A 23,878-nucleotide genomic window follows, 5' to 3' on the forward strand; every position below is an offset into this window, starting at 1 on the left:
TATAATGTGCACTTAAGTGAAGTTTCCTCACACCATTGTGGAGATTGGTCTGGACATTTGAACTTTGACTAGCAGGTTGGCACAGAAGGGTATGATGGTCTGGAAAACTGTCTGTTTTTATTCCCAGATACTGACAACAAAGTTGATTTGAGACCAATGACTGCGGGAACTGTAGTGCCTCATTTTGTCACTTCTTTAGTCATCTGACCTTGACTTCCATCTTTACATCTTTCAGACCCTTGGGAGGGGAACATGTATTATACTTTCAAGAAGATAAATTTTATTCTCATTATAAAAATGATTTATGTTCATCATAAGAAATTCAAACAACACAGAGGAAAGTTTAAAGAATCAGGTAATTATTACCTGAAATTCCCACTTTGTACACCTTTCTATGTAAGTATACACTATTCACACACTCATATCTCTACTTACATTGTTGCATATCCATCACTCTTAAAGTTTTCTTTTTTTAAAATATATTTTTATTGATTTCGAGATGGAGAGGGAAAAACATCAGTGATGAGAGAGAATCATGGATCAGCTGCCTCCTGCACACCCCTCACTGGGGATCAAGCCTGAAACCTGGGCAAATGTCCTGACCAGGAATTGAACTGGTTCATAGAGCCATTCTCCACCACTGAACCACACCAGCCAAACTCCTAAAATTTTCTTAAGCCCCTTTTGTAATCTTTCTTCCTTCTGTCCTGTCCCCTAAAAACCATTGATCTACTTTCTATCCCTATTGATTAATTTGCATTTTCTAGACTTTTATATTAATGGCATTATACAATATATATTCTTTCTATTGGCTTCTTTTTTTTAATGTTATTTATTTATTTATTTATTTATTTATTTATTTATTTATTTTCAGAGAGGAAGGAAGAGGAAGAGAGAAATATAAATATAAATGACAAGATAGAATCATTGATCAGCTGCCTCCGAATGCCCTACACTGGGGATCAAGCCTGCAACCCAGGCACGTGCCCTGACTAGGAATCAACCATGACCTCCTGGTTCACATGTTGATGCTCAACCACTGAGCCACGGCGGCTGGCTAGGCATGGCTTTTTCACTTAGTATAATTATTCAAGATTCATTTACATTTTTGTGGGTATCAATAGTTTTTTTTCTTTCTGAGTAGTATTTCAGTGTATTAATATATCACAATTTATTTATTAATTTACCTGCTGAAGGATATTTGAATTTTTTCCAGTTATTAATAGTTGCAAAAATAAAAAAGCTGCTATGAACATTCAAGTACAAATCTTTGGGTGGATATATATTTTTCTTTTTCGAAAGTAAATGCCTATTTGTGGTTCGGTTATAGAGTAGATAGCTTTTAAAGATAGTTTTAAAACAAGAAAAGAAACCTAATAAAACCCCACATATTTGCCATTTCCAGTGCTTTTCATCCCATTGTGTGATCCAGATGGCCTTTTGGTAACATTTCCTTCTGCCTTTAACATTTCTTATATTGTAGGTTGGTTGGTGATGCATTTTTTTTTCTTTTGTTTATCTTAAAAAGTCAGTATTTTTCTTTTGGCGGGGCAGATATTTTTGCTGGGTATAGAGTTCTAGGTTCATAGGTTTTGGGGGCCTTTTTTTTTTTAGACTTTAAATGATGTCTGCTGCAAAGTCTGTTTTCATTCTTATGTTTCTCTTTTCATAAGTTTTCCCTTTTCTGGCTGCTTTAAAAATGGTGATGATTTTCTTAGTGTCTTTTTCTATGTTTCTTTTGCTTGTGGTTCACTGAGCTTCTTGGATCTGTTAGTTTATAACTGCCATCAAATTTGGAAAATGTTAGACCACTATTTCTTCAAAGAATTTTTTCCTCCTCCCTCTTTTTTTTTCTAGAACTCCAATTACATATATGTTAGGCTACTAGTATTGTCTTACATGTCACCAATGTGCTGTTCATGATTGGAAGCATAAATCTACGTTTAGTTTTAATACATAGTTTATTTAAGGCTTGAAAAATTTTTCTTACATAATCTTGTCATCTACAAATAACGAGTTTGATTTTTTTTTCTTTTACCATTGTTATACTTCTTTTGTTGCCTAATTCCATTGATAAAGACATGTAATACATTGTTGAATATTGGCGATAGCAGACATCTTTGTCTTGTTTTTTGTGTGTTTTTTTACTATGAGGGTACATTTATTAAAGCTGGAGATAGTAAAACAGGAAGGACTTAGCATAGAAGAAACTGGGCTGCCTTGCCTCACTGGGAAGTCAGAGAAAACGGGGCCTTGGTACAGGTTCAGGGGATTAGCCTGGGACAAGCTGCTGCTGCCCATTGCTCCCCTGGTTGCAAGTCTTTTGGCGACCCTTAGAGGGTAGGAGAGACATGCCTGAGGAAGAAGAAGAGGGGGAAGGGAATGGCACGTGCTGCTCCCCAGAGGGAGAGTGTGCATTGGGTGCTTTGTCTTGAGGCTTTTATCTTTGTCTTGTTCTTGATCATAGAAGGCTTTTATATTTTATCATTACATATAATTTCTGCTACTTTTTATTGTGGTAAAATATACATAACATAAAATTTATCATTTTAAACCTTGTAAGTGTATATCAAGTACTTTTACATTGTTGTGCAATCATCACCACTATTCATTTCCAGAACTTTTTCATCATTCCAAAATTAAACCCTGTACTTATTAAACAATGACTTTCTATTACCCTTTCCCCAGCCCACTAATCTGCTTCCTGACTCTATGAGTTTGACTATTCTAGGTACCTCATATAAATGGTGTCATACAATATTTGTTCTTTGGGTCTGGCTTCACTTAGCATAATGTTTTCAAGGTTCCTCTATGCTATATTCATGTCTTTTTATAGCTGAGTATTATTCCATCATGTAGATATACCGCATTTTATTTTCCCATTCATCTGTTGATGGACATTTGGGTTGTACCCACCTTTTGCTACTTTTTTTACTACCTTTTGAATGTTCCTGTGTTTTTGTTTGAACATGTTTTCAGTTCTTTTGGATATATACCTAGGAGCTTGTTTGTTTTTTAAATACCCTTTATCATATTAAGTTCCTTTTTTATTCCTAGTTTGCCAAAAGTTCTTATTATGAATGATAATTGAATTTCATCAGATGCTTTTCTGTATCTATTGAAGTCAGTAAGCATATGATTTTTCCCCTTTATTCTGTTAATGTAGTAAATTATACTAATTGGTATTTTGTTCGTTTGTTTGTTTTGATTTATTAGTTATACTAGAGGCCCGATGCATGAAATTTGTGAAGAGTAGGCCTTCCTTGCCCTAGCTGCTGGCACCGGCTTCCCTCTGGCACCTGGGACCCGGGCTTCCCTCGCAGTCTCGGCTTTGTCCTGAAGGTTGTCCAGAAGGACATCTGGAAGGGCGTCCAGTGTAATTAGCATATTACACTTTTATTATCATAGATTCTCTTTTTTCACTTAAATTTTTTTTAATTTTTTACTTTTTTACAATTACAATTATATCTCTAACAAGTAATACTGCTCCTTTTAAAAACTGTGGTAAAAGCACATAACCTAAAATTTATCATATGAATCATTTTTAAGTATACAGTTCAGTAGTGTTAACTATATTGACATTATTGTGCAAGAAATCTCTAGAACTTTTTGTCTTGTAAAACTGAAACTGTATACTCATTTAATAACCATTTCCCACTTCCCCTGCTCCCCGGCACTTGGCAACCGCAATTCTTTCTGTTTCTATGAGTTTGAACTACTTAAGATACCTCTAAGTTTTGATGGTCTTATTGCGGTTATGTAGGAGAATGTTCTTGTGGGAAATACAGAGTGTGGCAAAAGTAGGTGTACAGTGAGTATGCAAAACAGAGTTTATTCTTGCATTATTATTTCTTAATTATTGTATTATTTCCCATACAAACAACTGTAAACCTACTTTTGCCTTACCTTGTCTATAGTAAAGTATTTGAGGATGAATGAGACACCATGCAGATTGTTTATGATCCTCTTACCTTTTAAAGTATCTAAAATTTATAGTGATGTCCCTTTTTCCATTTATTAAATTACTTGTGCTTTCTCATTTGTTTGGTCAGTTTTACCAGTGGTGTATCAATTTTATTGGTCTTTTTATGGAACCAACTTTTGGCTGTGTTGACTTTCCCCACAATATATTTGTTTTGTTTCATTCTGTGTGGTTTTTTTTTCTACTTTCTTTGGCTTTAGTTTCTTATTAGTTTTACAACTTCTTGAGATGGATGTTTGAGTTGTTGATTTATCGCCTTTCTTTTATTACAAATAATGCTGCTATGAATATTTGTGTACGAGCTTTTACATGAACATATGTATACATGTATCTTGGATGTATATCTAGATGTGGAATTGCTGGGTCATATGGTAACTATGTTTAGTGGTTTTTTAAAAATATATTTTTACTGATTTCAGAGAGGAAGGGAGAGGGAGACAGAGAGAAACATCAGTGATAAGAGAGAATCATTGATCGGCTGCCTCCTGCACATCCCCCACTGGAGACTGAACCCACAGCCTGGGCAGGTGCCCTGACTGGAATTAAACCATGACCTCCTGGTTCATAGGTCGATGCTCAACCACTGAGCCATGGCCGGGCTAATTTTTGAAGAACTGTTAGACTATTTTCTCAAGTGGCTGCATCATTTTACATTCTTTAAATACATGTTTTATCTACCTTTTCTAGTTGTTCTCAGAAGAAGGTTGGCCAGATACAGGCTAACCCACCATCACTGGAGTTGAGTCTCAAATATTATTTCTTTTTCATATTTTGTCCATGTTTTATTAGTCTTCCTCAGTGTAAAAATTAGTCAAACTACTTAGTCCACACTTGCTAGGAGAACACTCATGCATTTTAATTTAAAATGTGTATGTGTGTTTATTACTATTGCTTGACATAGGGCCTGTTCTTTTCCAGGAGTAAGGGTCATTGATTAGGGTGTACCTGGTCTTATATAAACTGCGCACATAATGTATTTTTTATATGGTCTAAAGTGGAAACATAATTTAAAGATAGTCCTGAAGCAACCTGATTGCAGATTCTTTTGAAATTTATATTATTTCCCACCCTAATTGTTTATAACTTTCTCACCCATGCTTAATTTTACAACTACTATTTTTAGCAATTCATTTTTATCTAATTCTTCCAAAGCATTCAATATAATTTCATGGAAATAACAATGGTCTTTCTTTTTGCATGTACTTCATCAGTTTAATTAAATTACATGTTTAATTGAATGTTTAAATGTTTAGTTTAAATATTTAATTAAATGTTTAATAAATTGTGTGATTAAATTATTTGTTTAATTGCATTATATGATTATAATAAAAAGTAAAACTGTCATATACAGGTTTAAGAACAAACACGACTAACCCATGTAAGCACTGGCCTCAACTGGTGGGAGCAGATTATCTTATTAGCAGGAAGGGTTTGTCAGACCATGGGCATCCCTCAGAATGTTTATAGAGGGAATGGAAAGTGACAGTTAGCACGTTGAGTGGAGTGGTGGTTGTGTAAGAGGTCCATGGGGCTGAAACAGTAGCACAAGGAAGAAGTGGAGAAGGGACCCTTGGGGATGTAAAATTCTTAAAACGGTGCCTGATGCATAATAAGTACTTAATAACGTTTACATGATAATTTTCATCATCATTATCTGGAAGGTTTGGAAAAATAGGAAGGAGCTCAGATCTGTCTCCTGCCCTCCTAACCCAGCCACTCTTCTGGGCAGAAACTCTTCTAAAAAGAAGACTGTGATAAACTGTGGTACAGCCACACAATGGAGTACTCAGCAAGAAGAGAACCAGCTATAGATACACACAGCAATTTGGATGAATCTCAGGCGCATCATACTGATGCAATGAAAGCAGCTAGTCTCAAAAGGCTACATGCTCTTTGATCAGTTATTATTTTTTTTAATATATTTTATTGATTTTTTACAGAGAGGAAGGGAGAGAGATTGAAAGCCAGAAACATCGATGAGAGAGAAACATCAATCAGCTGCCTCTTGCACACCCCCCACTGGGGATGCGCCCACAACCAAGGTACATGCCCTTGACCAGAAACAAACCTGGGACCCTTCAGTCCGCAGGCCGATGCTCCATCCGCTGAGCCAAACTGGTTATGGCTCTATGATCAGTTATATGAGAGGCTATCAGAGGCAAAAACCGGTGATAGAGAACAGAGCAGTGTTTGTCAGGGGTTAGAGGTAGGGGGAGCTCTACAAAGGGAGAGCAGGAGGGAGTTGGGAGGGTAACGGAACTGTTCTGCATCCTGATTTTGGCAGTGGTTATTCACGTCTACACATGTGTTAAAATTCATGCAACTGCATACCCAAAACAACCAAATTTACTGTAGGTTAATTTAAAAAAAGAATGAAAACTTGCCCTAGCTGATTTGGCTCAGTGGACTGAAGGGTCCAGGGTTTGATTCCGGTCAAGAGCACATGCCCGGGTTGCAGGCTCCATCCCCAGTAGAGGGTGTGCAGGAGACAGCCGATCATTGATTCTCTTTCATCATTGATGTTTCTATCTCTCCTCTCTTCCTCTCTGAAATCAATAACAATATATTTTACCAGTGACAAAAACTAAAACCTCAAGAAACAAAGAGCACTGTGGAGAGCATCCCAGGGTTTGGGCATGTAAACTGGCCTGGCCCCAAGTGCCGCCTGCCTGGCACTTCTCTGGGGCAGAGTATGTATGTGCACCAGGCCTCCTCCTCCTCCTGGGCCATCATCACTCACTGGCTTTTCTCTTCCTGTGTTAGATTGGAGCTGGAGGCAGCATCACTGGGCTGAAGTTTAACCCTCTCAATACCAACCAGTTTTTCACCTCCTCCATGGAGGGAACAACTAGGCTGCAAGACTTTAAAGGCAACACTCTCCAAGTTTACACCAGCTATGACACCTGCAAGTGAGTAGTTTAACAACGAGGGGAAAGGGCTTTTAGGCTCTCAGTGAGGTTCTGGTGAGAGCATCCAGGTCCCAGTTCTACCACAGGGAAGTAAGAAAAGATGTTAGCCACTCTCCACCGTTCAGTCTCTTCCTCAAACCCTTTCTTTAGCTGCTTACTCTGGTCCAGGTGGGTTACTAATTGGCGGGTTCTGGAGCCTCACTCTTCTCCGCAAGGGAAGGGCTTCAGTTGTCTGTAAGTCATTCCTGTATTAGGTGAGACCTTTATTCTCACTGGACAAGTCAAACTGGCATTGGCCTAGACCAGTGATGGCGAACCTATGACACGCGTGTCAGAGGTGACACGTGAGCTCATTTTTTTGGTTGATTTTTCTTTGTTAAATGGCATTTAAATATATAAAATAAATATCAAAAATATAAATCTTTGTTTTACTCTGGTTGCAAATATCAAAAAATTTCTATATGTGAGACGGCACCAGAGTTAAGTTAGGGTTTTTCAAAATACTGACATGCCGAGCTCAAAAGGTTCGCCATCACTGGCCTAGAATAAGCCACTTAAAGCCTGGAGCAGGAAATAAGAACTTAAATTTTATTCCCTACATCCACTGGGGTGTGATGACCTGACCAGTTCCGTGAAACTTAAATGGATAGAATCATGTCCATAAAGCATGTGGACTCTGCAAGAGTAAGTGGTTGTAGAAACTACAGAAGCTTGTCACTGATTTCTGGCCAGACATGATCCTGCTCCCTAAAGAACCGGGGGTGTGGGGGTCTAACTGGCACTGGATGTGATCCTGGACCGCCCCACAGGGGTAAGAAGTCCACGAGTTATCAGGACGGGACAGGTTAGAACAGCTCTAGGTTTCTCTTCCACAAGAAACTTCCTCTGGAAGAGATTTACAGGAATGCAAAAGGCGGTACCGAGCAGGGATTTGAGGGTTTGATAGAAAAGACAAGAATCTGAGCTCTCCTGACTCTCGGGATCCCTGAAGCACCCCCCTCCCGCATCCCCTTCGTCCTCAAGGAGTCTGAGGGACAAGAGCCAGACAACTTCTGGGTTGTGTGTGCTTTTCCCCCTGAATGCTCAGAAGGGGGCAGAAGTTCCCTTCTAGCCAGCTCTGAGGAACAGAGCTAGGCAGCCCGTTTGGTTTGTCACCTCCTTTGACTCAACAGGTGGAGAGTAAAGGGAGAGAGTCATAAAGGAGTCTTCCGCAGAACCCAGGGCTGTGTGGGGCAAGCTAACCCGGGGGCTTGTCATATAGCTCTGAGGTTGGCTGCTTCAGGAACTCATACTAGCTGAGGATCCTGGGCCCATCAGACGATTTCTGAGCACCATCAACTCCATAACCTCTGTCCGGATGGTAGACAAGTACGTTCCTCACTGGAAGTCCATGGCAAGATAATATTCATTCATTCAACAAATATTTATTGAGTATATCTATGTGTTAGACGCTGGAGCTTCACCATGAATAAGTGGACCTTGCACCTGGATGGCATGGCTCAGTGGTTGAGCGTCGACCTATGAACCAGAAGGTCACGGGTTTGATTCCCAGTCAGGGCATGTGGCTGGGTTGCAGGCTCACCAATCAGTGATTCTCTCTCATGATTGATGCTTCTATCTCCCTACCCCTCCCCCTTCCTCTCTGAAATCAATAAAAAAAATTTTTTTAAATATAAATAAATGGACCTTGCCTCTGTCCCCAAGAACCTTACAGCAAGGTCTCTCCCTCCAGCTTCTGGTTTTGCAGCCTGGATGTGTCCGAGAAAAGCCGAGTGGTGGTCACAGGAGACAATGTGGGGAACGTGATCCTTCTGAACATGGACGGCAGGGAGGTGCGTTCTCGGAGCCTGGTCCTCCCTGCCCCTCCTTTGTCTCTGCCCCCACCTGAACCGATTTTCTCTGCAGCTTTGGAACCTGAGATTGCACAAAAAGAAAGTGACCCATACGGCCCTGAACCCATGCTGTGATTGGTTCCTGGCCACGGCCTCTGTAGATCAAACAGTGAAAATCTGGGACCTGCGCCAGGTTAAAGGGAAATCCAGCTTCCTCTACTCACTGCCACACAGTCATCCTGTCAACGCAGGTGTGATATACTCATCCCTTCTTAGACCCTACCTACCCCACCGCGCCTGGGGTTTGCCCTCAAAGTTTAGAAGCCGCTAGGTCAAACCTTTACCCCTGACAGCGACCCTTTCTGACTTCAGCTGCCCTCGTTAGCTGCTGAGTTCTAGAATGTTTTTGTTCAGAGCCCAGATGCACCTCCTCCCTTCCAGCCCTGTCTGTCAGGGAGTGGGAGGGAGGGGTCCCTGCAAGAGAAGGCCCTTCAGCTCAGGGACTTGTCACTTGCCAGCTCATTTCAGTCCTGATGGAGCCCAGCTCCTGACCACCGACCAGAAGAGTGAGATCCGGGTTTACTCTGCCTCCCAGTGGGACAGCCCACCAAGCCTGATCCCACATCCTCACCGCCACTTCCAGCACCTGACACCCATCAAGGTAAGTGAGGGAGTAAAGCACTGTGATCAGTTTGTTCCGTGTGTACGGTTGATCTACAAGCTACCCTTAGCTTTTTCGTTAGCGGTTCTCTGGCCTCGGCACCCATGGCTTACAGTCTTCAAGTCCTGTGAGTCCTTCCTGCCCAAGCCCCTACGCAGTTTCTCTTCAGATCTCCAGGTTTCATGCCTGTACTTCGGTCAATGGTGAGGGGCACCAGCTTCTGGCAGGCAGACCCCTCTGGGTTAGGATCTTGGGAAAATTACTTCAATTTTAGATTCCAGTTTCCTTGTCTATAAAGGGAATAATGGCTTCTAACTGACGCGGTTGCTGTGAAGCTGAGTCAGTGCACTTCGAGCACATGGCACCATGCCTACTCAGTACACAAGGATGATTTAGTATTAGAGTGGCCCCCACGCACCTCAAATCAAACCCAAGTTCTAATGGCATCAGATCCTTCACCTGTTTGTGTTCCCATTGGCATCTTCACTTTGTATCCAGGGAAGCCCACTACAGCTTCCCAGGGGTGACTGGTTTGTGACTTATTTCTAAGCCTTTGCATGTACCCCTTCTTCCTTCCTGCTTACCATGTCTTTCCTCCTTCAAAACTTCTGTGAGAAGTTTCTTAGGAAAATCCCATCCAATCTGTCATTCCAATCACTGTCAGATTTGTTTTGAGAGGGATAATCTGGGGAGCAAAGGTTTCCTCCTCTTTTCAGACACTAGCATTTTCTACTCAACTCTTTGTCATTGAAGTTGATAGAGGAGATAATAGTGGGGTTACTTCAGAACATATGTCCAATTTGGTTTTGGTTACCAGAAGCTTGTTCCTTTGTTGTAGGCTTACTCTTTGGTTAATGTCTGCATCAGGTTGATGTTAAAACATTTGTCAGTTGGTATGATCTCAGCAAATGCAGGAGAGAAGGCCTGAAGGTGTCCTAAGGGCCAGGGGGGCCAGCTTGGAGTTTAAAATTTACATTGGTAGATGTATACGCAATTGAAAACTATTCTTGTAGTTTTATATAGATCTTATCTCCGTTATTAAATCGTTGACAACTGTATTAACAATTGTTAATGGCAAAGAATACTTATGAACCCTCTTGATAGTATTCTGCATTTACTCTCATGACCAGCCTTTCCATCTCCTAGGCATCCTGGCATCCACGGTACAACCTCATTGTTGTGGGCAGATACCCAGATCCTAATTTCAAAAGTTGTTTCCCCCATGAATTAAGGACAATCGATGTGTTTGATGGAAGCTCAGGGAAGTTGATGCATCAGCTCTATGACTCAGAATCTTCTGGTATCATTTCGGTGAGACTTGGGCCCTCAAATAATGATGGGAGGAAGCAGGGACTCAACCTCCCTTATTGACCAAAAATGACCAGAAGTAATACCTTCACCCCCTCCTCATGCTTACCCCCTTGTCTCTGCAGCTCAATGAGTTCAATCCTATGGGGGACACACTGGCCTCTCTGATGGGTGAGTGAAGTAGGTTGTTATCTGAAGCCTGACCCTACTTCCCAAGGTTCAGTGCAAGCTAACCTCAGCTTAGCCCTGCCACATTCACCTAAGGTATTTGGCCTAGGTCCTCTACCCTTGTTTGGTCTTGGTCTTGGTAATGCCTGGCTGTTGTCCAATTCCCTAGTATTTCCTTACCAAGTTCTAGGCTCCCTGGGCCACCCCCAAGCGCTGAGAGACAGATAACAGAAGGTGAGTCAGACTGGTGTTATTCATCCTAGGTTATCACGTTCTCATTTGGAGCCAGGAGAAAGCTGGGATATGGAAATGAGAGACAATAATGAAGGTGTGGGCCAAGCAAGGACTTGGAGCCACATGAGAACAAGTCCTGTGAGAAGAGGCAGCTATGTGTTAAAGGACCAAGGTATCCAAGTCTTAGGGCTGGAGCGAGGATGCTGTGGCATGGGATGCTGTAAGGCTGGGACACTGGCTACGTTATTGCTCTGGACTTAGCTCCGAAACTTACCCAGAGTTGGCGACACAGCTCCCCAGGCTCCCTGCTATTTCGAGCTTGGAACCAAGCTCCTTCTGGAGCCAAGGGGCTTTTCTCCTCCCTGACGTGTGGTGGCAGAGTGATCAGGTGGTGGTTTTGTATTTGTGCTCACTATTGACATGGCCAATAAAACTATATATACCCAATGAGCTTCTGAGTGACTCTTCCAACGCTGACCTGGTCAAAGCACTCCTGGGTCTCCAGTACGAAGAACAGGCACAGAAACAGCACTAAGAGTCCAAAATTTTCCTTTTTCTCAAGCTACCTCAGCCCTATTGTGGGCCATAGTCAACAGCTGTCCAGCTTACAACCTGCGTTTACCTCACATCCCTGGAGACCCGAGCCCAGCAGAGGGGGGTAGTAGTTTCATGACTGTACCGCCCCTCACTCTCCTCCCACCTCCCTCGACTCCCTCCCAAGTACAGACACCTTTCGGACCTACTCAAGCTACAGGCTAAGCAGGATGCCTGAGGCAGTATGTCTGACTCATGGTAGCTTCAGCTGGAGAAGGGAAACTTGACTGGCTGGCTATTGGGTGATTTGGTTCCTTGGTGGCCGGTGTTCGTGTCCCAATGTTATGCAGTTTTTCCCAGTAAAATAAGCACTGACGGGCAAAATCGTGTCTTCTGAGCCATTTGCCAAAGACTCAGGGCTGGAAGAGAGAGCAGGTCTTGACTGGGGGCAAGGCAGATGAAGCACCAACTCCTTCAGTTTTTTATCCCAGGTCCTGAGTGAAACTTTAAACCTTGTCTACATATCAGGTCCTTCGAGAGCATGGAGGAGGCAAATCCTATTTGGAGAGAGCCAACATCCAACACAGTACTTGGGAAACATCGGGCACATGGTGCCATGGGCCAAGCCGAGTCCCACTTGTTGTCTGGGTTGGGGTAATCAGAGGAAGGCCCAACCCAGGGTCTCCTGCCCATGGGCTTGGGAGCAGCAACAGTCAGGAGTGAGGGCCAAGCCCACCTCCCCTAAGAGGCAGAGGGAAGGGGGCTGAGTGGTTGTCAGGCGTGATCTTCCACGTCTGCTACGTGGCGGTAGCCGGGAGGCTGCGCCTGCATCCGGAAGAGGACGGTGAGTAGCAGCACTATGAGAAGAAAAAGGATGGAGCCACACACAGCCAAGGCCACGATCACCTCTGGGCACGGGGACAGGGAGAGAAAGGACATGTCAGTGTTCATTCAACAAATATTGGATGGCCTACCATATGCCAGGAACTGTTCTCAATGTGGGGATATCCACAGTTAGTGACAAATGCCATAAAGCAAAGCAAGGTAAGGGGGAAAGGATGGAGAGGTCAGTCAGGACAGGTATCCCCAAGGATAATCTGAACAGAGACCTGGAGCCCGTGAGACATGAGATCTGAGAGGAGAGAGTCCTTACTGGGGGCGGAGAGTAGACAGTAAGCAAGCACAAAAGGCCCTGATGTGCAACTAGCTTGGCATGTTCTAGATCTTCAAGAAAGTATCACCAGAGCAGAGTAAGTGGGGGGCAGGTAGGAGATGAGAGTGGAGGGCCAGGCCAAGTGGAAAAGAACTTGGATTTTATTCCAAATGTGATGGGAACCCACTGGAAGAATCTGAGAAGGGTAGCAATGTGAACTGACTGACTTTTTTGTTGTTATTAGTCCTCACCCAAGGTTATTTTTCCATTGTTTTTTAAAGAAAGTGGAAAAGAGAGAAACATCCATGTGAGAGAGACCAAAGTGCCCCTGACTGGAATTGAACCCAGGACCTTTTAGTCTGAGGGCCAACGCACTATCCACTGAGCCAAACTAGCTATGGCCCAACTTAACTCTTTTTTTTTATAATATATTTTTATTGATTTCAGAGAGGAAGGGAGAGGAAGAGATAGAAACATCAATGATGAGAGAGCATCATTGACTAGCTGCCTCCTGCACACCCCCTACTGGGGATCGAGCCCACAACTTGGGCATGTGCCCTTGACAGGAATTGAACCCGGGACCCTTTAGTCCACAGTCTGACGTGCTATCCACTGAGCCAAACCAACTAGGGCCTAACTTACTTTTTTAAGAAATTTAACTCTGCTGCGCTGAGAGACTGGTAGGGACAAGAAGAGACTCAGAATGTTAAGAAGCTCATCAGTAGTTCAGGCAAGAGATGATGGTAGATTGGATTAGGGAGCAAGAGCATGTTTTGTGTGTGTTTAGATCAAGGTAGACTTTTTATTGTAATTTAGGAAATGAAAGTTCTGAAAGAGGTTGAACAATCTGCCAAAAGTCTGATGATAAAAAGGCAGGCAAGAGTCAAAACAAGGTCTGACAACATCTGTGCTCTTAGCCACAAAGTTATGCTACCCAGATTTCTAGCCATGGAGTCATGCTGCCTTCCCCCATAATGTGAAAAGCTTCAGATCCACAAGACAGCTCTACAGACACAAAAGTGCTAGGTCTGACTGGGTGGAAAATTGCTGACCGTCTGCTACAGAGAGCCAGAGTCAAATTCAAGTGGACCTTACGGTCTGCACTTTAGAAGTAAATGCAATGGACAAAGAGAAGTCAGACAGTGAATTAATACTATTAAAAGTAAGAACATGTATTTTAAAGGTTGGCATGCTAGAATCTCCTAGTGGATTGGTTGTGGCGTCTAAGAAAGAGTATTCAGGATAAATCCTATGATTATACTGTGTGACTAGGTAACTGGTGTGTCATTTACTTAGATGGGGAAGCCTGTGGGGAGAACAAACTTCGGGGGGAGGAAGAGCATTTGGTTTCAGATATCGATTTTGAGATGCCACATCCATGTAGAGACCTCAAGTCTGCAGCTGGCTGGATATGTCAGCCTAGCTCAGAGAAGAGGCTATGAATCTGCAGATCACAAAAAGACAGAACTTAACATTGGTACTTCTGACCATGAGGTTGGATGAGATCACCTTGGGAGTGGGCGGAGATGAGAAAAGGGCCAAGAAAGAGCCAGTAAGGAAGGTGCCTATAAGTTAGGAGAAAAAGCAGAGAAGCGAAGGGAGTGTTTGAGGAAGGGGTGGCCAGTTATATAAAGCTGCCGAGAGGCGAGAGAAGCTAAGAACTGGTCACTGGTTTTGGTAAGAGGTCACTGGGCCTTTAACAAAAGTTAATGGAGTGAAAGGAGACACCAGACTGTCCAGTGGGCGCCTGAGAGAATGGACAGTGAGGAAGCGAAAGCAGAATCTAGGCAACTCTGAAGGATTGCGCTCTAACAGGGAACAGAGAAAGATGGGGGTCTGAGAGGTTTTTATTAAATAGGCTTGTGAGATGGGACTGATCCAGCAGAGAGGAAACATCAGAGGTTCTTGTGGAGAACAGATGAGCCCAGAGTATAATTGGAGAGGCAGGGACTTAAGTAGCAGCTTGCACCAGTGAGTAGCTGGAAGACGTGGTGGTGGGAAAATGGAACGATTCTCTCCTGATGGCTTTTATTTTCTCAGTGCTACAAGAAGTGAGCGCATCCCCTGAGCGTGTTAGGGAATAGGTGAAACGGTCTCAGGGTGGGTAATAAACTGTCTAAGGAAATGCAATGAGATGGCTGGAAGCATGAGCGCTCTCTCGAGACTTGGGGATATGAACTGCAAGTTGTTCTGGGACATGCCTAGCACAGAGGCAGGCAGCAGCTCACCTGTGTCTGCAGGACCACTTGCCAGCTGGCACTCCTGCTGCCAGTCCTTGGGCACAACAGGCTCGGTGAGACGCAGGAAGTCCTGCAGTGGGCAGCGGTGAGGGCAGCCAGGCAGGCTCAGTGGCCAGGGGGCCTTGTTACTCTCATTCCGAAAGTACATCTCCACTGAGAAATTCCTGAGGGATGATGGGAGACAAGGTGGAAGCTGCCCACCAGGCCTGTTACGGAGTCCTTAGGGTGCCCATAGCCACCATGCGAGTGCCCTTCCAGAGGGCAGACTAGTAGCTCCACTCACCCATTGTCTTCCTGGTACAGTTCAAATATATGGCAGGAGGCGTAGGGGGCTTGTTCACCATTGTAGACATACAATGCCATTTGCAGAGCAACCAGGGTGGTATCATGCTGTAAGGGAGAAGGGCTCCTGATTAGCATGCTCCCCTGCATCCCCCTCCCCAGCACCGAATAGAGAAGAAATCCAGCTCCTTGTTTGACATTAGCATGCTGGACACTAAGGGAGCTCACCGCGGAGTAAACCAGCAGCTTCGGGAGGTGGGAGGAGGAGGTTGCCATCAGTGTCAGGTTCTTCCGTATCTGAGCTAGCAGGACTCCTGAAGGAGAAAAATCCCCATGTCAGTGGCTACAGCCATCACTTCTTCTGATCAGTTCTATCTGTGGTCCTGTCACCCTCTGCTACTCTTGGGTCTGATCACTGACACAGAGAACTCTTTAGGTGCTTGTGAACCACAAAGGATGCCCTGACCGCAGCCCCCTCTTCCCGGGAAGAGGTCTTGTTTGACCTGGCAACTTTCCTTTCAAGTGCACAGAGGGAAGCAAGATAAACAGGAGCTATAAGGCCCTGCCCATGTTTGAAGAAGCCCTCCACGTCAGAACAAATATAAACTTAAGACTGCTTCAGGACACCCACGGCAGTGGCTCCAGGCTGAGGGAACTCTGCCATATGCAGGCTCGGAAAACCCTGAGATGCCAGAAAGGCTTGACGACAGCTCTCCAGTGGGTGCTCCTTGGCGTTCCTCTTGGCCTCCTTTCAGAGTGGCCCCCATGGCTCTCTGGAGGTGGGAATTCCTTTAAGTGGGAAGGGTCTTCTGACATGAGTGAAACGTAAGAATATGAATGGCAGGAAAGAAGCATGGGGGCCTGATTGTGGTCATTGGTTCAGTGCAAATGTGCGAAGCCTTTGGCGAATTAGGGAGACTTCGGTGACAAACGGGACGACGAGGGGGATCCGAGGGGTTTTGAAAGAGCGGAGAACATTTCGGGTGGAGAAGTGTGTGAGAAGCCCCCAAGAGCAGGCTTTTAATGCTGTAGGGTCCTGAGGAAGGGAGTGACATGCTGCTTTTGTCACTCACCCCCCTGAAGCCGGGCCTTCTCTGCCTGCTCGTAGATCCCGAAGAGGAAGCGGAAGCTGAAGTCCTTCAGCCGGCTCAGACGCTGCATGGTTTGGGGTGAGGCCCAGGGCGGCAGGACCAGCCCATGTGTTTTCTGCGTATGGCAGCGGGCAGGTTAGCTCCCCGGCCTAGGCCAGAGCCTCTCCCGGGGCATCTCTCTTCCCCAGTGAGAAGGTGCCTGTGTGTGTGTGAGAGGGGAGGGAGAGGAGAGGAGAGGTGAGGCAGAGGGACTGGAACCAGGGACATGGCGGACAGTGTTGAGGCTGCAGGGCACAGGGAAGGAGGCTCAGGCACAGAAAACGTGACTCAGCAGAATGGAGCCAGATACCACCAGCGCTCTGGGTGGAGAAGGGCAGGAACTGCTGACAATTAATAAGCTATTTCCCACTCTGGGGTTCTTTTTCACCCTTGAAGGAAGTTCCCTTGTTTCACAAGAAGCAGGCGGCTGGGCTGGACCTCCCCAGTGGGAATGGTAGCAGGCATTGTGCTCTCCGTGTTCGGGTCACCTGAGCCTGTGAGTGTCAGAGGAAAGGGTCACACTGGGGACCCTAAGCAGGCTCACCTCACAGAAGAGTGTGTCATAGACATTCCAGATGCTCTCCAGTGTCAAGTCCGTAAGTCCTGTCTCGTTGGCCACCATATCCAGAAATTGCTACGAGAAATAGATCAGGGGGTCAATCCTGCCCTGGGATAAAGGGCAGTATGATGACCTCCACCTCAGCCCCACTCACTGCATTCTGAATACTCTCATTCTGATACTCTGGTGTCTGCCGGGTCTCGTTCTGCAGCTGCTCGTAACGGGGACATGGGCCCAATGGGAACTTCAGCAGCTGCAGACCAAAAGGGAGAAGCAGAGGCAGAGAGGGAATCAGTGGTCAGCAGGCCCATGGCCAGAGCTGCCCCGCTCACGGCCTGCAGTGAAGGGCTGGCCAGTCTTACCCTGTCCTCAGCAATGGGCACAGTGTGGACGGGAATAGGCTGCCAAGAGATGTTTGGGTTGAAACGCTGCATCCCATCGGGAGGGAAAAGTCCAGCCAGGTTGGCCTCAGCACTCATGAGAGTACGGTCAAAGTCAGTGCTTCGCACATAAACCTGCAGAGATGACAACATGAGTCTCTTCTTGTGGGGGTGGGGTGAGGAGCTTTGGCTCCTCAGTGGGGTCCTAAGGGGAGAACCTGTTCTTGATGGTTACTGAACAGACTGTAATCCCACCATGCATCTGGCCCTTGCACCCTCTCTGGCCTTCCCCATTCTTCTCCCAGCAAAGGTCCAAACACTCAGCTGGGGGCTAGCTATCCCTACTCTGAGAATGGCTCCTATGGGAATGGCTCTAGTTCAGATGCCCCTCCCAGTCCGAAGTGCTTAGTCAGTAAGGCTGTCTGGTTTGTCTGTCTGTCTAGTTTTATCCTGTCTCCCTATTTAGGCCAGGATCCTTGAGGGTGGAAACTATCTCCATTCAAACCCCCTTTTATAAACTGGCTTGGAGGCCAGGGACAGGAAATAAGACAAGGAACAGATAATTGCTTGTGGGAAAAGGAGAAAGCTGTGGGGATAGGAAAGATCAAGACAGAGCTGGCCCTCAAGGGAACAATAACATCTAGGGACTTGAGAGAGCTGTGGCTGAGAGTAGTAACCAAAGGAACAGCTACAAAAAACTTGCCAATCTTCCACTCTAAGTTCCCCAAAGACAAAGATCATATGTGGGTAGTATACCATTATGAGCAAAATGCTAGCCCATTGTAGGTACTCAATATGTGTCTTGAATGGAAAACCTGAGTTATTTCACAGAGCCAGACACTACTCTGCCAGACCCTTCCTTCAGTCTGAACTTGGATGCTTGATAAATGTTGCCTCTTCCCACCCAAGCAGGGGCAACTCAGTCTCTAGGGCAGTGGTTCTCAACCTTCCTACGGCCGCGACCCTTTAATACAGTTCCCCATGTTGTGGTGACCCCCAACCACAAAATTATTTTCGTGGCTACTTCATCACTGTCATTTTGCTACTGTTATGAATCGTCATGTAAATATCTGATATGCAGGATGTATTTTCATTGTTACAATTGAACATAATTAAAGCATAGTGATTTTGTTCTAGACAGCCCTTGGATGTCTTGCCCTGTAGTTGTAACCAAAAATGCATGGGGGGGGGGGCAGTGCCCAGCTTCACCCTTAGGCTCCCTGAGGACAGAGCGTGAGGACAGCAGATCCCATTCTCCTTGCATCTTGAGCTCCCAGCCTTACCTCTTGTGGGTGGTAAGAAGTGTTGAGAAAGCCACGGTAGCGCTGCCGCAGGGCCTGGCCCAGCTCCCAGTGCTGTAGCATCCCCTCCTATGGGCAAACCCAAGGATTAGGGATGGCTCACAAATCCCACAGGGTTTAGGCACTTTTGCTTTTCAGTTTACCCCTGGCTGGAAGTAGGAGTGTGTTAATGGGATCCCAGAAGTTATTTATTAAGTAGTGTGTTGTGTGTGGCATTGTCTTTGGCAAGAAATCTAGTCAAAGTCAGCACCCACAATGGACATGGCAGTTTGTTGGGCCCTAGTTCTGTAGCCTGCTCTAGAGGTCACTCATTGTGCAGCTCATACTGAGGAAGGACTGGCTTCTGACCCACCTTAGTGAGCTGACCAAACCCTTGAGGCCATTCATCTTCCTGATAGGGGTCCTTGGGAAATGTCTTCACTGGTGTCCGGTCTCCATGTCGGTACAGCTGACAAAAGAAAATGGTTTGCCTAGGGGTCACAAGGGTCTCCCTGATGGGGACCCAGAGCCCACCTCTGCCCCATGATGGAGAGGGAAGTCTCAATCCCTCTGGGAAGCCTTAACTCTACCCATTGCAAAAGACCCCAATTCAAAAGTCAGTAACTTCTTCCAACTTCCAGAAAGTCTAACATGGCTAAGCAATGACCACGGAGGTCATAGGCAAAGCCAAAGGTACAGATGGTAAGGAAAAGAGAAATAAAAGCAAGGCAGAGGGCGGAGGACTGGAAAGATCACCAAAGATTTCTGTAGGGGGATGGGTCTCTTACCCATTTACATCCTTCTCAGGGCAGATTCACCCGACCTATCCCCTGATATAGAACTCCTTGCAGCTCACCCACCCCCACCCACCGCGGCTCCACATCACCTCCGAACCCGGTCCCCAACCCTGAGCCCCCCAAACCGCAGGCCAGTAGTCTCCTAATCCAGCTCCTCCTCCAGCCCCCACACCCCCACCACAAACCCCGCCCCTCCCTCCACCAGCGAGCCCGTGCCCTTCGAGCTCTGGCGACCCTTGGGCGACCCCGTCTCTCATTACCAAGGTAACGAAGCGCAGAGTCCGGGCCTGGATGGGAGGCATCACCATCAGGTTCACGCCAAGAAGGAGCTGGAGAAGAGCTGCTTGGCTCCAGCAAAACAGTCCGCCCGCCATCACCGTTATCATCTAAGCAGCAAAGAGGGTGGAACCCGCTGGGCGGCACCTGCAGCAGCCGCCCGGACGCGCCCTGGAGGACACTCGCCGGAAGTGCACTCGCCACCATCTTGCTAAAGGAGGGCTCGGGAGGGAATGCTTGGAGGAGACTCGCGACCCGGTCGGGGCAGAGGAGCGTGGGCATGCAGCGCGACCTCGCGCGGCAGAAAGGGCCTGAAGACCTTGTGTTGGTAAAGAGAGCCCTGAGCTCGGGTTTGCCTCGGCCGACGGAGAAGCCGGCCCTGGGCGGGCCAGTGGCCGGGAGACCGAGGGCCCCGGGGGCCGGGGGCTGCCAGGCCTGACCGCAGAGCCACAGCGGAATTGGGACGAGGGGTGGTATAGGGCGCCCCCTTCGCACCCCTGCCTTCGGGTGGAATTTGAGCCGTGGTCCGGTTCTGTTCCCCGGAAGAGGTCTTGTTTGAGGTGCAGGGCACAGCGTGTAAACAGCCCTTTGGACTCCTGTGCCCTTGAAGTTGGTTCCCAGTCTGTCCTCCTGCTCATGCCCTGAGCAAAGCTCAGGAGCCTTCTCACTTCACCTTCCAGTCATTTCCCTGCCCTCCCACCATTCCTAGTTTTAGTTCATTAAAATCAGAATGTCATGCCTCTTCCCGAAGGAGTTGGGTTGCACGGTGTTCAGGCTTGGCAAAACCAAAGCAGCGAATCCCCAAGGGAGGAACTTCAGACCGGGGGGAAGACGTATAGGGGGAGAGGGGAGAAACTTACCAAGTGGGAGTAGGTGGGGTTGTGGCAGGATCCGAGGCCCTCTTGGCATTGGCCTTTAGGGTCCCAGTGCACCCAATTTGGTCTCAAGGCTTTGTGACTCCGAGTTGGGAGTGATTCACAGCTCTAGGAGGTCAGATCATAGGCCCTTGGGATGCTTTGATCTAAACTGCTGACTAGAAGCAAAGCACTTCAGAGCATCACAAAAATAAAACCGGATCATGGGAGAAAGCAGGGTCATGATCTTGCCCTAGGGCTCCAGATTAAATGATTTACTGGTATATATACCTCAGGTTCTAAATTTTGCTTCTGGAGTTGTTGTGGAGTAGTGAATAGAATATGAGAGCTGAAGTCCTGGTAGCCAAGTAGTTCTTATTTAGTCATAAGTTATGAATCAGATGAAATTTTAGTCCCCTCATCAAAAAAAGTTCACACACACAAACTCAAGGAGAATTTTGAAAATAAGCCCAAGTGGTTCACAAAGACCACCGAGGGGCTTCATAAAGCTTTGAATTCCTGATTTAATCTAGTTCTCTTTACAGATAAGGAAGCAAACCTGGAAAGGAAGTGATTGGCCACAGTCACACAGTTTAGGAGAATGAATTAAAATGCAAGTTTTCAGATCCCCAGTTAAGTAGTCTTTATAATGAGATGTTTTTTTACAGGCTATTCAAACTACATTGCTAACCTGTATTCGGTGGTCCCAAATACCTTCAATAAAGAGATTTCTAATAAAGAAAACCTTTTCATATTGGTGGGGCTGAATGGGCATGGCTAACTGCTAAAACACTGGGTATTAGTGAGAGTTTTTGAGTATTTTAATATGCCTCTACTTTCCTTGCAAACTAGCCAAACCATTTTTATTTCAGAATGTAAATTTTGGCAAGTAGAATGAAAATCCCTCAAACTCATCTTTTGCTTGTCATCCCCACTTGCTCAAGTATGTCTATATCCTTTGTCCCTGCAAGTATCCCATGTTAGAAGGGATTGATGGAGCAGATATTCCAGTTTTTGTAGTGAGAAATCCAGGAAGAGTAAGGGTCACACCACAAGTACATGGTAAAGCCCATAGCTGAGCCCTGGATTTTCTGGACCCCTAGCTTCTGAATATTTTGTACCAGATGATTCTGTGGTCCCCATACCTTGGTTCCTAATTACAGATGCACACGCACACACACACACAATGTAGATAGATAGATACAAAGGCCAGCCCAAACCAAATAAGTTGGAATCTCTGAAAGTAAGGCCAGGTTTGGGAATCACTTGCTCTACCCTGTGTTGGCAGAAGTGAACCTAAATCCAGGTGAGTTAACCACTTTTCCCATCTGGGGAGGTAGTTTGTGTAATGGAGTGAGGAAGTTTTTTTTTGTTGTTGTTTTTTTTAATATATTTTATTGATTTTTTACAGAGAGGAAGGGAGAGAGAGAGTTAGAAACATCAATGAGAGAGAAACATCGATCATCTGCCTCCTGCACATCCCCCACTGGGGATGTGCCCGCAACCCAGGTACATGCCCTTGACCGGAATCGAACCTGGGACCTCTCAGTCCGCAGGCCGATGCTCCATCCACTGAGCCAAACCGGTTTCGGCGAGTGAGGAAGTTTTTTGTGTTTGAATTTGATCTTTGAATCAGCCATACTTATATCCAAATTTGATATTTACCCCCTTGCTAGTAACTATCTCCTAGGCCAGTGGTCGGCAAACTCATTAGTCAACAGAGCCAAATATCAACAGTACAACGACTGAAATTTCTTTTGAGAGCCGAATTTTTTAAACTTAAACTATATAGGTAGGTACATTGTTATTAACTTAATTAGGGTACTCCTAAGGATTAGGAAAAGCCACACTCAAGGGGCCAAAGAGCCGCATGTGGCTCGCGAGCCGCAGTGTACCGACCACGGTCCTAGGCTATATATGAGGATAAATAATACATGTAGTGGGGCCTACATGTCTTCTATATCATCTCTGAACTCAGCCAGGGAAGCAGGAATTCTTGGGTTCTATCTTGTGATTGGGAGGTTGGGTAGAAGTCATTTAGGAACCTGCAAGATGCTCCCACACTTGTCACCTTTCCAGAATGATGAAGGAGAGAGCAAGAAGCAGTTGCCCTCGTCTGTTTCTCTAAAGCATACCTTGTGGCCTGCTTTATGGGAGTTTGAGTGCTTTCAGGGGAGTAATTCAGTAGTACATAGGACTGGTGAGCGCTCCTATTTTTGCTTCAAGGTTCCCCTTGCTCCAATGAGAAGACTTGGGAGGTCCTGGGAGTCAGAAATGGGACTTGGAAGATCACTGAAGGTATTCCTAGGCATGGTGCCTCCTCTAGGAGCTAAGGAAAGCTAGGAAAGGCCCCATGGGACTGGGAGGTTTTGTAACTGACATCTGTGGGCTGGTGGGACATGTGATTCCAGCTGCTGATAACCTACTTGCCCTTGCCTGGGGGACAAGTCCAGTGGTTGATCTCTGGAAACTCTTTCAAGGTATTGACTACAGGTTTGGGTCTTCTCATTTTTCTCCCCAATCCCCTCTAGGTAGGGGCTCCCAAGCCCCTGCAGCCTAAGGGGTAGCTCTTTGTATAGCACTGGTAATGTTCCCTCCTCCTCTACTTGAGACAAGGCTGAGGCTGACATGGCATGGGGGAGATGACGCCCTGAACTGCTTGTTCAGCAACTGGCTCTAGCCTGGGTCAGAAGGCTCCAGATGGGGCCTGTGTGTGGTCCTGGGCTCTGGGGAGTCTAGGGAGTTGAGGATCAGGAGTGGATGAGAGAAGATACATCTTCAGGCCTCAGAGCAGCGTTCCATTCCGAGTTCCTTGCGAGCAGGTGTTTCAGTGACATCTCTGACTTTGCTCCTCTGCTGGAGCTACTGGCCATGGGGACAGGCGGAGAAAGGAGCTAGGTGGATGATGTGGGTGCTGGGACAGAACGGTTCCAGGTTCCCAGGAGCTTGAGTCCTAGTTTCTACTTTCCCAGGACAGCCGGGGCCTTGTGAAAATCAGGGAGGGAACACACACCAGAGGAATGGAGAGCCTTGTGCTCATGACTCAGAGATGCCCAGACCAGGGGATGACCTTGTGATGAAAGGGAACAAGAGCAAAAGCTGGAGGCAGAACTTTGAGATGTGGGTGTCAGAGGGGCTTTTCTGAGATGTGAAAACAAGCACATGGGCAGATCTTGCAACACCACCCAGCCCGCGTCATCTCAAGCTTGTGCTCCCCACCCCCCACCTATTCCCCCTGCCCCACCCTGTGTGCTTCCTCCCATCTTTCACCAAGCTCCTGTTCTATTTCTGTTTTCCCG

At 46.1% G+C, this 23,878-nt stretch overlaps 3 protein-coding genes and 1 long non-coding RNA gene across 7 annotated transcripts in view; 3 read left to right on the forward strand and 1 right to left on the reverse strand.

Annotated features, from left to right (window-relative positions):
• Window positions 1-11,544, forward strand: part of DDB2 (damage-specific DNA binding protein 2) — a 33,345-nt gene extending 21,801 nt beyond the window's left edge. For all 3 annotated transcript variants that reach the window (XM_015569534.1, XM_006772293.2, XM_015569533.1), the window contains 7 exons: window positions 6,746-6,891; window positions 8,624-8,723; window positions 8,797-8,974; window positions 9,242-9,384; window positions 10,531-10,695; window positions 10,818-10,863; window positions 11,124-11,544. In XM_015569534.1, coding sequence (XP_015425020.1) covers window positions 6,746-6,891; window positions 8,624-8,723; window positions 8,797-8,974; window positions 9,242-9,384; window positions 10,531-10,695; window positions 10,818-10,863; window positions 11,124-11,173 — 828 coding nt within the window. In that variant the 3' untranslated portion in view covers window positions 11,174-11,544. The remainder of the gene's footprint in view (window positions 1-6,745; window positions 6,892-8,623; window positions 8,724-8,796; window positions 8,975-9,241; window positions 9,385-10,530; window positions 10,696-10,817; window positions 10,864-11,123) is intronic.
• Window positions 11,545-11,626: 82 nt separating this feature from the next.
• Window positions 11,627-19,850, reverse strand: ACP2 (acid phosphatase 2, lysosomal). Of its 2 annotated transcripts, none has more exons than XM_006772290.2 (11): window positions 19,710-19,850; window positions 19,026-19,121; window positions 18,656-18,742; window positions 17,355-17,507; window positions 17,147-17,245; window positions 16,978-17,067; window positions 16,377-16,509; window positions 15,532-15,617; window positions 15,305-15,411; window positions 15,010-15,185; window positions 11,627-12,536 (listed from the first exon to the last, which is right to left on the reverse strand). In XM_006772290.2, the coding sequence occupies exons 1-11, from the start codon at window positions 19,833-19,835 to the stop codon at window positions 12,403-12,405; spliced, it is 1,287 nt and encodes a 428-aa protein (XP_006772353.1). In that variant the 5' UTR covers window positions 19,836-19,850; the 3' UTR covers window positions 11,627-12,402. The 2 variants fall into 2 exon arrangements, with proteins under 2 accessions (XP_006772353.1, XP_006772354.1); XM_006772291.2 differs by lacking the exon at window positions 11,627-12,536 and adding an exon at window positions 14,637-14,823 and having other exon boundaries at window positions 19,710-19,849.
• On the forward strand, window positions 14,392-17,354 carry LOC107184441. The gene is made up of 3 exons (XR_001515293.1): window positions 14,392-14,404; window positions 15,795-15,799; window positions 17,270-17,354. It is a non-coding gene; the product is annotated as an uncharacterized LOC107184441 (long non-coding RNA).
• Window positions 19,851-19,919: 69 nt separating the features above from the next.
• Window positions 19,920-23,878, forward strand: part of NR1H3 (nuclear receptor subfamily 1 group H member 3) — a 12,951-nt gene continuing 8,992 nt past the window's right edge. Inside the window, exon 1 of the mRNA XM_006772289.2 lies at window positions 19,920-20,053. The gene's annotated coding sequence lies outside the window, so the exon portion shown is untranslated. The remainder of the gene's footprint in view (window positions 20,054-23,878) is intronic.

Source organism: Myotis davidii, unplaced genomic scaffold, assembly GCF_000327345.1.
Source record: "Myotis davidii unplaced genomic scaffold, ASM32734v1 scaffold265, whole genome shotgun sequence".
Taxonomy (NCBI): Eukaryota; Metazoa; Chordata; class Mammalia; order Chiroptera; family Vespertilionidae; genus Myotis; species Myotis davidii.

Excerpts from the sequence above, each read along its gene's own strand:
- ACP2 (XM_006772290.2), bottom strand. The coding sequence starts at position 19,835 with ATGATAACGGTGATGGCGGGCGGACTGTTTTGCTGGAGCCAAGCAGCT. Across the intron at positions 15,186-15,304 it reads CTGTACCAGGAAGACAATGG|GAATTTCTCAGTGGAGATGT; the intron begins GTGAGTGGAGCT and ends ATCATCCCTCAG. Across the intron at positions 12,537-15,009 it reads AAGTGGTCCTGCAGACACAG|AGGTGATCGTGGCCTTGGCT; the intron begins GTGAGCTGCTGC and ends CCCCGTGCCCAG.